This window comes from Pseudopipra pipra, chromosome 2, assembly GCF_036250125.1.
Source record: "Pseudopipra pipra isolate bDixPip1 chromosome 2, bDixPip1.hap1, whole genome shotgun sequence".
Lineage (NCBI taxonomy): Eukaryota > Metazoa > Chordata > Aves > Passeriformes > Pipridae > Pseudopipra > Pseudopipra pipra.
The window spans coordinates 37,775,195-37,790,046 of record NC_087550.1 but is presented as its reverse complement, the minus strand read 5'-3'; the positions used below and the strand labels follow the sequence as shown (position 1 = coordinate 37,790,046).

General features: G+C 45.7%; 1 protein-coding gene and 1 long non-coding RNA gene across 3 annotated transcripts in view; both read left to right on the top strand.

Annotated features, from left to right (window-relative positions):
- Positions 1-14,852, top strand: part of LOC135409465 (uncharacterized) — a 147,207-nt gene that overhangs the window by 71,650 nt on the left and 60,705 nt on the right. For both annotated transcript variants that reach the window (XM_064645046.1, XM_064645045.1), the window contains one exon: positions 14,794-14,852. In XM_064645046.1, coding sequence (XP_064501116.1) covers positions 14,794-14,852 — 59 coding nt within the window. The remainder of the gene's footprint in view (positions 1-14,793) is intronic.
- Positions 11,188-12,255, top strand: LOC135409468 (uncharacterized). Its single transcript, XR_010428224.1, has 4 exons — positions 11,188-11,206; positions 11,339-11,512; positions 11,604-11,710; positions 12,177-12,255. It is a non-coding gene; the product is annotated as an uncharacterized LOC135409468 (long non-coding RNA).

Here is a 14,852-nt window from a genome sequence, read left to right as displayed (position 1 = left end):
CCTGTTATCTTTTGTTAGGGGTCTTGCCAGCAGCAGGAGAAGAGCAGAAGGAAGACAGTGACTCCCCCTGGGATTCTGAGGTGCCTGCTCTGGAGGAGGCAGTGAGGTCCCGCTGGATCAATGGCGTCTGGGCTCCTTTCCCTTTGCTGCTGCTTTTGCCACACGCTTGCACCTTGGACCTGGACATGCCAGTGCTGCAGACCAAGTGTTCAGTAAGTGCTGGGACAAAGTGAGGTCAAGCTAATGTCCTGGGTCTCCTTGCAGCTGACCTGCCAGCTGGATTTGTAGAACAACGCAGTAAAGCTTCTTGCTGCTTGCAGTCCTCTGAAATCCTACAAGACTGGCACTGTGAGGATTGCTGTTTTCCACCTCCTAGCCTGCTTCCCTGGATGCATTCATGTCAAATAACCTACTGTCTAGCGATGTATTTCTCCTGCCTCGGTTCTCTCTGCATTGGGCAGGAGTACTTCATCCCCTTTGGAAAGCCCTGCTCAAGAGAGATGCCGAACGTGCTGGCTGTGTTTGCCCGTTTTGTTGCTTCCGCCACCTGATCCCGCTCGTTAGGCCTGTTGGCTGAAGCAGAAGTGCTGTGCGTGGAAGTAGGTTGAGAAGGAGTCTTTGCCACTTCTCAGCCGTGTCTTTTCAATTCCACAGACTGATTCTGAAGGTCCAGCAGAAAGTGTGCTGCTTCCTGCTGCAGTGGGCAAGAGTTTGGATGCGCGCTCTGTTGCAGTCGAGCACGGCAAAGGTAATTTCAGAGGGACTAAACGGTTACCTTTGTGAAGTTCTCTCTTTGTAAAGTGGGGTGACATGGCTGGGGAGAAAGCAGAGTGAAATAAGCCCTCAGAGTAATGACATGCCTCTTACCTCTTTTGTTAGGGGTCTTGCCAGCAGCAGCAGAAGAGCAGAAGGATAACAAAGACTTCCTGGGGAGATGATGACATTTCCTGGCTTTTGGAGGTAGCTGTTCTGGAGGGGGCAATGAGTTTCCTCTGGATGCATGGTGTCTGGGCTCCTTTCCCTTTGCTGCTGCTTTTGCCACATGCTTGCACCTTGGGCCTGGACATGTCAGTGCTGTGGACAAACTGTTCAGTTAGTGCGGGGACAAAGTGAGGTCAAGCTAATGTCCTTGCAGCTGACCTCCCAGCTGCATTTGTAGAACAAAGCAGTAAAGCTTCCCGCTGCTTGCAGTCCTCTGAAATCCTACGAGACTGGCATTGTGAGGATTGTGTTTTCCACCTCTTAGCCTTCTCCCCTGGATCCATTAATGTCAAATGGTTCCCTTACGACCTGCAGTCTGGAGATGTATTTCTCCTGTCTAGGTTCTCTCTGCACTGGGCAGGAGTACTTCATCCCTTTTGGAAAGCCCTGCTCAAGAGAGATGCCGAACGTGCTGGCTGTGTTTGCCTCTTTTGTTCCTTCCGTCACCTGATCGTGCTCATTAGGGCTTTTGGCTAAAGCAGAAGTGTTGTGCGTGGAAGTGGGTTGAGAAGGAGCCTTTGCCACTTCTCAGACGTGTCTTTTCAATTCCACAGACTGATTCCGAAGGTCAAGGGAAAGCATCGACCAACTCGACACTTCCTGCTGCAGTGGGCAAGAGTTTGGATGCGCGCTCTGTTGCAGTGGAGCACGGCAAAGGTAATTTCAGAGGGACTAAATGGTTACCTTTGTAAAGTTCTCTGGGGTGACATGGCTGGGGAGAAAGCAGAGTGAAATAAGCCCTCAGAGTAATGACCAACCTGTTATCTTTTGTTAGGGGTCTTGCCAGCAGCAGGAGAAGAGCAGAAGGAAGACAGTGACTCCCCCTGGGATTCTGAGGTGCCTGCTCTGGAGGAGGCAGTGAGGTCCCGCTGGATCAATGGCGTCTGGGCTCCTTTCCCTTTGCTGCTGCTTTTGCCACACGCTTGCACCTTGGACCTGGACATGCCAGTGCTGCAGACCAAGTGTTCAGTAAGTGCTGGGACAAAGTGAGGTCAAGCTAATGGCCTGGGTCTCCTTGCAGCTGACCTGCCAGCTGGATTTGTAGAACAACGCAGCAAAGCTTCTTGCTGCTTGCAGTCCTCTGAAATCCTACAAGACTGGCACTGTGAGGATTGCTGTTTTCCACCTCCTAGCCTGCTTCCCTGGATGCATTCATGTCAAATAACCTACTGTCTAGCGATGTATTTCTCCTGCCTCGGTTCTCTCTGCATTGGGCAGGAGTACTTCATCCCCTTTGGAAAGCCCTGCTCAAGAGAGATGCCAAACGTGGCTGGCTGTGTTTGCCCGTTTTGTTGCTTCAGCCACCTGATCCCGCTCGTTAGGACTGTTGGCTGAAGCAGAAGTGCTGTGCGTGGAAGTAGGTTGAGAAGGAGTCTTTTCCACTTCTCAGTAGAGAAGTGGAAAGTAGAGCTTACATGCAGATAGTAATCCACAGCAGATGTGCACAAAGTCCCAAAGTACCTGTTCCAAGTATTATTAAGTGGTGAGGCTGCACAAATTTATAGCAACGCATAGTTAACTTTAGGATTTAATTTTAAATATGTAACCCCTATAAGCCATACGTCATGGTCTGTTTGGATCTCTCAAACTTGCAGGATAATATATGCTGTAAACTAAATTTTCTTTTATGAGCTCATTTGGAAATAAAATAAATACATCTAACAAAGGCTCAGTTCCCTTTGTACAGCCCAGTCTAATGTGAATTCACTAATTCATCACTTAATTTGTGAGGTTTCTAACTCACAAGATCTCTAATTCGTATTCAATGCAAACCTTAGCTCATATGCCGTGAGACACTGGATTATTATATTAGTTATTGGCTCAGACCAACTCAAATGTGTGTGTGGGGGGGGGGAGGACAGGTCAAATGTCATGAAGGTGAAATAGAGCCCTGCTCCGTACCCCAGCCCCTTGGAGCCTCCTTGGGCAGCCCTGGAGCAGCTGTCAGTCACTGGCACACAGGGAGCTCTCCCCCACACCACACTCCCTGGAGCCCCCAACCCAACCTCAGAATGGTTGGCGCACTGGAAGTCCCACCTAGGGGGGGGGAGGGTGGCCAAAGCAGATCAAATCAACACGATGCAGCCATCGCATGGTCGCACCCTACCATCTGGACATGTAGAAGCTGGACTTGCGTGCGACTTTGGGTGGTAGCTATAATTCTCTCTTTTTCTTTCTCTTTCTTTACTTCTCCTAATTTCCTTTCTTGATATCTGGGTAACTTAAAGCCGGATGGGTTGGATTATGCTAAATTGTAAGGGTTAGCATGCGCTAAGTCAATGCTTTGTGAAATGCTTTATTTTGGTTGAATGTTGCCCTTCAAACTTTTGCCAAGTTCCCTTATTTTCTGAAGTTTGCCAGTAAAAGTGTGTTATTTGACCTCCTGAGAAACGTGTGCAGCATCTTCTCCCGTACGCTCTCTCAAGGTATTAAAAGAACTCAAGGCCCCTTTAATAAACTTGGTGGGTGAATTTTTGGAGCCTCGTATATTTTTAAAGTAAAACCCCTTTGATATGCTTGTAGCTTGAACCTGGGTTTTTACATACGGCTGTGAGTAAAATAGTTACTGGACTGACAGCAAGAGTGCTCCTTCTTCCTCTCTATCATGGTGTGGCTGTCCCTTGTATCGCACCGGGAAGCAGGAATGCCTCAGCAGTCCAACTGCTGTTGAAAACTGTCTGCTTGAAAAGCTTTTTGGGTGAGCTCATGTCATTCTACCTTCCAGTTTGGAAGTTTGATCTATACTATTTCCATGAGTTGGTGGATTATGAAGAAACTGCCAACCATTAAATACGCAGGGATGATGGCTGCAGGATACTGTGAGCTGTAGGTGACAGTGGCTTCAAAATGACCTTTGTCCCGGTCATCATGTCCTGCCTATGTGTTGCTCTCAGTTTGACCTAATGGTCCTAGCATACATCAGGCCTTAGCATGAGCAAAGTGCTAGCCAAAACCTGATCAGGAGGAGTGTGAGCAGCCACACACATCCTCGCAGGCTGCCTCATTCTGAACACCTTCCCTTTTGTTGAGTTAAATTTAATACTTACATCTTCAAGATAACATGTGTTTTTGGACAGGTATCCAGTTTAAGCAATACCTGTCCTTTAAGCTCTTCGGTTAAACCTACAACAGCTGGAACGGCCATGACTTCATTAAACACTGTATTGCTCAAAAAATTATGTGTTCTGTTGGCCTTTATTCCTAGAAGGATTGGTCTCCAATGCAAGAATCTTCTTGAATGAAGCTTTCATCAAGCTTCAAAAAAACTCTTAACTCACTAAAAGTACTTCAATGTTCAGTGCCTCATAAAAGAATGAGCTACATGTGATTGCAGAAATAAGTGATAACAATGAGATCACTTCTTACTGGGGAAGTACAGAATTCCCATTTTGTCCTTCTTGACAGATTAGAAGACTGAAATCAATCTGAAATAGCTTTTAGATACCTAAACTTTCCCTGCCTTCACTGGAAGAATGATAATTTGCTATGAAGTTGAATTGGGATCAGGTGAAGAACTTGCACTACCCTTGCCCTCCCATTTTCTTGAGCAATACTTGGGGTGTTCAGAACCAGCCAAGTGCTGGTGAGCCATAGGAAATACAACAATTACCACTGAGAGCCAGAGACAAAATATATTTATAAAAACATATGACTTTGACAAATCATGATTTCTTGCCCTTTTCCTGAAAATCCAGCACCTTCCCTAAGGGATGCTTTACATGCCCAATCCCTAAGCTTTGCCAATACAGAAGTTATTGAGAAGGAAAGGATAGCCAAAACATTTGGGATGGTCTTTTCATTTTGGTTTTTTTTTTCCAGAAAATCTAATTCCAGACTGAACATAAACCTTTGAAATGTTACAGAAGGAAGGAATGAATGCGTTAAAGTGTTGGAAATTTTGACATAAATATCTTGGCTTGTATGCAGCATTCATCTGCATTGGTTACAGGTTACATACTACAGAGCTATGAAGCTTCAACATGACTGTATGCTTTGGGATAATCTCTGGCATCCTGTGCAAGGCGGCAGACTTCTTCAATCCAGAATAAACCAAAACCTCAGGATAAGTGTGGACTAAAGGACACAGAAATATATAATACCTGCTGGACCCCTGGTGACTGTGACTATAAGTAGACTTTAATTGGTTGACCTCTCTAATTTCTGAGTAAGCAAAGGACAAAAATATCATCTCTTCCCACAGGAGTGCACAGCTGTAGCTTGCACACCTTTAATTCTTTCCTTGTTGTGAGGTAGATGTTTTTAAAAATTACCCTGCACAGACAACATGTATTTCAGACAACACGTCTCCTAATTTTTTTGCTAAATGAATAACTTATTGCAAATCACCTCATAAGTTATTTTATCTTGTTAGATTTCCTACATCCTTCAGCTCTCCTTTCTGTACACACACATCAAGAAAGGTCGGATTGCATGGGTGTAAATCGGGCTAGAATTAGCTTGTATGATCTGCTGTAGAAATATGCTTTAGATAAGGTAAAAAGTCTTTAAGGATTAATTCTAGGTTTCTGCACATGTGGTATTTACTCTCCACGCTGCTATAAGCATTGAGGTATGAAAACAAAGAGATTGGTATTTTTAAGAAAGTCTACATTGAAAATACAATTTTTATTTCAATCACAGTCCTGCTCCAGATATAATCAGCATTAAAATTATTGTTTTCTGAAATGTGGCTAGTTCTATAATTAAAATAATAAGACGGACTAAGTAAGAGTAGGGAAAAAACACTGCTGCTGTACTGCTGTCTGGACACAGCCATAGAAATTTCACAGGTAGTTATTATTGCATTTTACATTCATTCTGTTGTAATGAGATAGTTTTGAAATTATAATGTTCAGATAGTAAAACTGAGAAGGGCCCCAGCATTTACGAAGCAGATAGTAATCTTCCCTTCACTCTGATGCATTTGCAGAGTTTATCTATCCTACTGTAACATTCCTGCCCCAGAGCTGCAAGTTCAGCCACAAGTTTTACTTTTCAAAACATACACAGGGTTCTTTACTATCTCGAGATACTGTAAAGAGAAGAGGTCACACACTTTTCCTCAAGACTACTTTTACTGATAATTTTAGGGGAAAAAATAAGACCACTTGGCATCCAAAGGGTGTCATACTATCAAAACAAAGCATATGCCTTTGCTTTTATCTGCTCTAGTCCTCATGGCCACCCCCCTAGCTGGGACTTGAGGCCCACTGGCCATTCTGGGGTTCCAGGGTGAGGGGCAGTGTTCTCACTGTCCCTGCCAACATGAGGCTGGGTTAGGGGCTGCAGGAGCTGTGGTGTGTTGAAGCATTCCTGGGCTGCCTTTGACTGACAGCTGCTCCGGGGGCTCCAGGGGCCTCCATGAGGGACACGCCGCCATCTCACCTCCGTGAGGTTCGACCCATTCCTTCCCCCTCCACACACATATCCCCCACCCCTCCGAGGTGGTTCCAACCCAACAATATTTTTACTGATCCAGTGTCTCACACCTCCCAGAACAAATCACCGGGAATAACCTGTATTTGACATCGGTTCACTTTCAGTGTGGCCATCACTCTGGAGGGTGCAGCTGGGGGAGCTAATGATAAGGAAAGGATAGGGAGTGTGTAGGACATAGGGAATTTCAGAAGAAACATATATAAAAAATAGGGAGCTCTGCTTTATGGCCAGCATGTTTATCAAGTCATAGTCCACAACAGTGATCCCTGGGCACTGCAGTAATGTACCTAATAATAATGGCCAGTCTTCGCGAGCGAAGATTTTGGGAAAGGTCATTAACCCTTCCAGCCTGCGCAGTGGATTTTTTAGGTGAGACACAGTGTGCGCTGAACTGAGCCCACCCTTTAGTCCTGAGGTTCATCTGCCGGGGCCTCTGGTGGTCTAGTGGTTAGAGTGCCTGACTCTCACCACTGCGACCCGGGTTCGATTCCTGGCCCCCTGGGCAGGTGGAGCTCGTCAGCCTTGGTAGGCAATCCACCTAAGAGAAGGTCACTCTAAACAAACCTACATCCTGGGGACCTCACTGCCACTGTCCAAGCTTTGCTCGGCCCCGGCAGATGAACCTCAGGACTAAAGGGTGGGCTCAGTTCAGCGCACACTGTGTCTCACCTAAAAAATCCACTGCGCAGGCTGGAAGGGTTAATGACCTTTCCCAAAATCTTCGCTCGCGAAGACTGGCCATTATTATTATTATATAAAAAAAGAATTTTCTGCTAGTATGATTGAAATATTAGCAGTCTAATCCAAGCATCAATAATAGTCCAGATCTAATAATTATGGAAGAAAGAGAAAGAATATTTCAATGCAGTAAAAGCTTCAATAGTAATATAATAATGAAAAGGATGCGGTTACAATTATTTTCACCCTGTTTAGCTTCTAGATCCTTTCTGCCTCACTCTTCCCATGCTCCTCCTAAGGTTGATGGTTTCATTTTGGGGATTCCTGTTGAAGGGGAATTTTGGCCTGTTGCCAGCATCTGGAGTTATTTGCTGGAGGAGTACAATGTTCTTGATGGTGTTTTCCTCTGCCTCATTTTAGGACCCACATGGGGTCGCATTTACATATTTACTAACACACTTTTACACCTTATTCTTTTTTCATTGCTCTGCAGCTCCACATTACATTTGAATTTATGATATATGGTGCATTATATATATGTTAGAAATACTTGTTCTTTTTTCTCTGTATTGCCCCTAAAGCCAGTTTTGGCTAGCACCTGCTTGTTCACCTTATGCAGCTTGTAGAGATCAAGGAAAGCTCAGCTGGAGCAAGCCTTCCCCTGAGGCCTACAAAGCTCAGTACAAAGCCTGTGGCTTCTTAGTGACAATGGCAATACTATAGTACAGGTTTGCATTGTAATAACTGGTAGTCTGCAGTCCATTCCCCCTGTGCAACATCCAGCCATTAATCAGGGATGTTTGAAGGCACATCCTGCCCACCCTTTGAGTAGCCACCTCTGGGTGTGTTTTGAATTTTCTTTATAAGACATTTTAATCGGACATAATTCCAGAGAAGAAAAAATTAATTTTTTTCAGAGATAAGTTGACTCAAACCGGTCTTTCTCCTTGTTCTTCATGTTATAGGTAAATAAACCAAATCAAAATTTAGTAGTAAAATTTATTGTGAGATTTATATAAAGTGCAGATGAGCAAATCAGCGCGCTAGGTGGCCTGAGGAGACCCCTGCTCCCCCCCGGCCCACAGGCCCAATAAAAACAAACAGCAACTTTTATACTTTTTCAACTCCCCCTCCCATAGTCACTTGTTAGCTCTTGATTGGGCTTGGGTTCGCGGGCTTTGTTCTGGTTGGTTCTGTTGTAGGCCCATTTCAATTGCCAGGGACTTTTCCATCAAGAGCTTTAATTAGCCCAGTGTCCTTGGAGCTGAATATGGGAAGGTATCCAGATGGTCCAGATGTTCTCCTTGGCTCTTCTTTATCATTCCCATCCTTGACCCTCTGATCCTCGTTCTTTTCTTCTTTTCTAATGAGTAACTTAGACAATATTTTTAGAAAAGTAGGATATCATATACATGGTCAGTAAAGTAGAATACTTTATCTTTGCCAACTTAGGAACTGCCAGTTGCAGGACAGTCAACTTATAATAATAATACAGCAGTTAACTATTCCGCAGCTTACAACTCCCTAGTCCCAACCAGGCATTAGCTATAATATACAGAAAATACAATATATATATTTTGACGAGTAAATTTTACCATTGCTTACTTATTACATTCAGATCTCCCAAATTAACTATGTGCTCCATTTGTTAAGGAAGAACTTCGTAAAAAGAAAGAAAGAGAGTGAATTCACTGTGTTTGTCACATCTTATAAAATCCATAAGAAAGGACCATTTCTTCTTAAATGTCTGTAAGAGACCAAGCATATATGATCATGTGGCTGGTATCTCACCCAAATTAGTTGGCAGGGGAACACTAATAAATCGGATTAGACAGGTAAACCTACTCTTCCTGTAATTTCAAATTGTTAGCTTTCGACAATCCTATTTCTGTCTGTCAAAGATATTCCAAGGTGTTCAGTGGTGGGTCACTTCATCTCAAACAACCAACCAAGGAAGAGGGAAGACAAAATGCAGATGACAGGGAGCACAGCTCACAAAGGGCTTGTGACTATTTAGTGGGGTTCATGTGATTATCCCTAGTGAATATAACTTTATCATAGAATTATTCTCCCAGAATCATTTAGGTTGGAAAAAAAAATTAAGATCATCCAGACCAACCATAAAATTGTGCTGAATTGAGACATCTATAGCTGAGCTAGTAATTCATTGCTTTCTTTATAGTTAAAGGAGAGAGAAAGGGTTGGATTTTTCAGGGTGCAGTTCATCCCATCCAACGCAGATGCTGTGGGATCTTGCAGTGCAGTCCTTGGTGTGCAAGAAAATAAACACACTTTTCAGGAAACAGGGGATTTTATTCAAGTAACAGAAACATTTCACAAAGCACAGTGTCCTAGGTCTGTTTGCCGAGGTTTCAAAACTCACAATAAAATCATCAGGAGCAGGGGAAGAGCTTTGATTTTTATTGCTCTTGTCACTGTAGCGACTATGTTTCACAGAAATCTGTTAGACAGCCCTGAGTCTTAATATCTATATAGCACTTCTGTTACTTGTTGGTGATGGGTCTTGCAGTGGAGCACTACAGCACTTCTTTTTTTCTTTGTCTTTGAAGGTGGGTATTTTTATGTTTTACATATTTATTATAGTTATTATATATATTTGCAACCTACGAACCCTCAGCCTGCTCATCGTCAGGTAGAAGGGGTAGAAAGTCTGTCCTTTCAGCAGAATTGCACCTTCTGCTCTCCAGAGGGCATCTTGGGGTGACAGAATTATTCAAGCCCAGCTGACCAAGTCATTATGTCCAAAGTCACAAGCTCACACCAGTTCTGGTCCCCTACCGGGGCCACAATTCCTGCTAGCAAATCTGCTCCAGGTTCCTGCTGGGAGCCTACTGCAGCACGAGCCTCCCACGAGGACACAGCCTCCTTTCAGGCATCCATCTGCTCCAGCGTGGGGTCCTCCATGGGCTGCAGGTGGAGCTCTCCTGCACCATGAGCTTCCCTGGGCTGCAGGGGCACAGCTGTCCCACCACGATCTGCACCACGGGCTGCAGGGGAATCTCTGCTCCGTTGCCTGAGCACCTCCTTCCCCTCCTTCTTCACTGACGTTGGGGTCTTCAGGGCTGTTTCTGTCACATATTCTCACTTCTCTCTCCGTCTGCAGTTGCTGTTGTGCGCTGTTTCCCCCCCTCCCCCTTCCTAAGTTATCCCAGCTACACCCTCCCCAATGGACTCGGCCCTGCTCAGCGGCGGGTCGGTCTCGGAACCGGCTGTGGTGCCGCGTCACAAGCCCCCTCTGTGATGTCTCGGCGCTCCACGGCTGCTGTCCCGGCGCCAGACCCTTGCTGGCCGTCATTGCTGACTCCGCCGCGACGGGATCAGCAGCGCTTCTCGGGCTTGGACCGTCGGGGGCTGCGAAGCACAGCTTCCACGCGGATCTCGCCTTTCAGATTTGCCCATCCTCTCCCCACACCCCCACCCCCTCCCCCTCCCCGCCCGGGACTCGGCAGAGTCTGACGGGCATCTCCTGTGTCTGTTGAACCCAGGCCGAGGCCGCCGAACGCCGAGAGATGGCCTGGGTCGACCTGCACAGCGCGGCCGCCCGCGGCGACCTGGACCAGCTGCGGCGGCACTGGTGGCTGAAGAAGTTCTTCATCAACAGGCGCAACGCAGACAAGCTGTAAGGACAAACAGCAAAGCCTCCACCTTTTGCAAAATGTGGAATTTGTCAAAATTATCTGAAGTCAGGGTGGTTTTTTGATGGATGTACTTTGTGTACTTTCAAGCCTAAGCAGCAACAAAGGATACCATCAGTGGAACAGACAGCATCTAGCATCCCTTAGTAATACTTATTTTATTTCTTTTGTTTTAATTATTACTCTATTTTAATTTAATTGTTATTAAAGGTTTTACTTTTGATTCTCCTCCCTGTTTCGCTGGGGTGGGGAGGGAGAGGGTGTGAGTAAGTAGCTGTGTGGGGCTTAATTGTCAGCTGGGCTTAAACCGGGACAATTGTGTATGTTTAATTTCTAGGACACCTCTGCATCTTGCTTGCATAAATGGCCATGCAGATGTTGTTCGATTTCTAGTAGGCCAGAATTGCAAGCTAAATCCTGGTGACAAATATAGGAGATCACCACTGATGCTGGTATGTGAAAGGGGCATATGTTGTCTTATGATTGAAGATGCTTGAACTTTCCAGTGTTGGGAAGACGCAGGAGTTCTGACAGAGAACAATGTAGATGTTGGAAGTTATTCCTCCTTTGTGTCTTGTTTCCAGGCAGTACAGCACCAGCACAGAGATTGTGTGGCTACTCTGCTGGAGCATGGTGCCAACCGTGCCCACAGAGCTGCTACTGGTAACACCGCCCTTCACTTTGCTGTCCTGGTGTCTAGCAAATCTCTAGTGGAGCTGTTACTAGAGCATGGCGCAGATATTGATGTTAAGAATGAAGTAAGCTTGGACTTTAGGTAAACCTCCTCTTCCCAAGTCAACTTGCTTGACTTTTCTCTGTTATTCTAAGAGAGATGATTTTTCCTTTCAGCTGGGATACACTCCACTTACTCTTGCCATCACCGAGCGTTGCAAAGGGATGATCGAGTTCCTTCTTCAAAAAGGAGCTGACGTGAATGCTACAGATAATCATAAAAGGTGAAGGATTTGGTAAAAGCACGTGTGGGACTCCTTAGCATTGTTTAAGTTGGATTGATGGGAGGCATAAGAATGAGCTTTGAAAAAGGGCCAGGAACCACCCAGAAGGAGCTCCTTCAGTGTGACTTGTGAAAGCAGACCTGCACTCTGCTGCTTGCTTACTTCAGGGGGTGATTTCCACACTGAGGACTGCAAGAAAGCGTTGTCTGTGGTCCCACGTGCAAACGCGCGCGCGCAGGCACACAACGCAACCTGAGTCTGCTCTGGGTGGGTGGCTGGCCTGGAGACCTCCTGAGGTCCCACCAACCTGAATTCTCCAACACTTCCAGGTGTTTGGCTGTGCTTTCCTTCTGCCAGTAGGAGAGGGGAAATGAATTGTCTGAGAAGCAAAGAGGGATTAAAGTAATGACACGTAATGCCTGCAGAAGCTGACGTATTTACTCTTATCTCCTGGATGCCCTAGTAGGACCCCTATGGAAGTTGCTGCTATTCTTCAGGATAAGGATGCAGTAGAAGTTCTTCTTCGCAATGGCGGTGTTATCAATGAAGAAGACACTGGAGCGTTTGGAGTTCGAGCTTTTGAAAGACTATTTCGAGATGAGTTGTAAGTGTTTTACATCCTTGTTAGAGCAACTGCATTCTCAGAATGTCCGTGCTGATGTACAGCCCTTTTTGGTAACAGCAGCAGGGTTAAATGAGGTGCTGAGAGCTTTATCGAAGTGTGACACCTTCTGATGCATCTCTTTCCATGTAAAGGGTAGATTTGGAAATTGAGGAAAACATCCCTCCTCCCCACCAAACCCAGTTCTCTTTGAGAATTCACCTGTGTGCTTCCAAGTTCTATTCTACTCCCTAGCAGCAACTACCTGCCTTTTGTTTCAGAGGGGATCTAACTGATATCCATTAATTAAAACTCTTCAGTGCTTTTCCTCTTCCCGTGGATAGCTTTGCACCTCTGGCCATTCACTGGCTATGGTGGCTATGTGTGCTTAACTAGACTGAGGAAAAAAGCCCTCTGTCCTAGTGATGGTAGCCAAGGGATGTGTGAATGAATTGCATTATGCCTATGAGCATGCCTTGCCTAGCCATAAACAACTGCCTGTGAACTCTTGTCACTGGATCTCAATTTCCTCTCCCCCTGCCCCTTCTGTTAGCCTGTCTTGATGGGAAGCAGGAGAGAAGGGAGCCTGGGTAAACTGTGGAGTAAAAACCCCTTTAGGACTAAAGCATGTTTGAGGATTGCTCTAACAAAACAAGGTATTCATTCCTCCCCTCCAGGCTTCTGTTGTGCTAATGCACCATTCTGCAGAGCAGCCTTGGTCTGGAGAATGTGTTTAATTTCTTTTGTTATTCGATTGGGGTTTTTTGTTTTACATTCCTGCTCATGAAACAAACCTGACCTCCAACTGACCCAAGGTTGTTAGAATGTGACACAGGTCTCAGAATGCAAGTGCAGTATTTGTTGGCCTCTTAATATCCGACTTAGGAGCCCTCTGAACTTCAGGTCTTCAGAGGAACCATGGGAATTTCTGAAGCCCTTCAAAGTGAGGACTGGGGTTGAGGAGACATTGCTCCATCTTAGTGTTGAGACATTAGTATAACATCCAGCTGAGGAAGAGGCTTTGGAGATGTCAGCCTGCCAGGGGCCTAGTTAATCTCCCTGGTCCTTGAAATGGAGAGGGGGTCTATCAGATGAGACAGTAGCCAGCAGGGGTGAGTTACTCCACAGATAGAATGGGCACCTGTAGCATGAGCATGCCTGTAGTGAGGATTTCAGTCTCCACTACTCTAGGACTGCAGTATGTTTTGTGTGTGTGTGACCCTTTAGCAGTTGTCTAGGAATAGGGTTAGAATGGCACATGCATGGCTGTTGCTCTTCCCGTGGAGAGTGCAGGAAAGTCTGGGGGCATTTTTACCTATTGCATTTCCTCCCTTTCTATCTTTAGTGTTGCTAATGAAGGAGAGGAATATGAATGCTCTGAAAGGAAGGGACAATGTTCTGCCAGAGGCACAGAAGAAATTAACATCTCTTTCTCTGGGACAACTGCTGACATTCTCTCAAATACACCTGCATTGCCAGAATCATGTAAGACTCTTCGCTATCAAGGAGGTAAGAAGGAAAAAATCAATGTGACCTGTAGGAGAATGATAACCCATCAGTGTGATGCATGTCTTGAGGGAGGTGCCAAAGCAGAGGAAAATCAGCACTCCAAGGAGTGATGCGACTCTTCTCATATTTGTTAGGTGTCTTACCAGAAGTGAGAGAAGAGCAGAAGAAAGACAAAGACTGCTCCTGGGATTCTGAGGTACCTTCTCTAGAGGAGGCAGTGGGGTCCCTCTGAATCACTGGCTTCTGGGATCATTACTGTCTGCAGCTGCTTTTGCCAAATGCTTGTAAGTCAGACCTTGACATGCCAGTGCTGCAGACAAACTGTTCCTGTAGGACTGGGACAAAGTGAGGTTCAGCTGGTTCTCCTTGCAGCTGACCTCCAAGCTGGATTTCTAAAAAAGGACAAAGCAGTAAAGTTTCTGTTAGAAGACTGGCTTGGTGAAGATTGTTGATTTTCTATCATACCGCAACCATCTTCCACTCCAGTCACTGTCAATTGGTTCCCATATGACTCACAGTCTAGAGACTTCTTTCTTCTACCTGCATTCTCTCTGGATTGGACAGGAGTACTTCATCCCCTTTGGAAAGCCCTGCTCAAGAGAGATGCTGAACGTGCTGGCTGTGTTTGCCTCTTTTGTTGCTTCCATCACCTGATCCCGCTTGTTAGGTCTTTTGGCTAAAGCAGAAGTGCTGTGGGAGGAAGTGGGTTGAGAAGGAGCCTTTGCCAGTTCTCAGACGTGTCTTTTCAATTCCACAGACTGATTCCAAAGGTCAAGGGAAAGTGTCCGCTGACCCAACGCTTCCTGCTGCAGTGGGCAAGACTTTGGATGCGCGCTCTGTTGGAGTGGAGCACGGCAAAGGTAATTTCAGAGGGACTAAATGGTTACCTTTGTAAAGTGGGGAGACATGGCTGGGGAGAAAGCAGAGTGAAATAAGCTGTCAGAGTAATGACAAACCTGTTATCTTTTGTTAGGGGCCTTGCCAGCAGCAGAAGAGCAGAAGGAAGACAGTGACTCCCCCTGGGATTCTGAG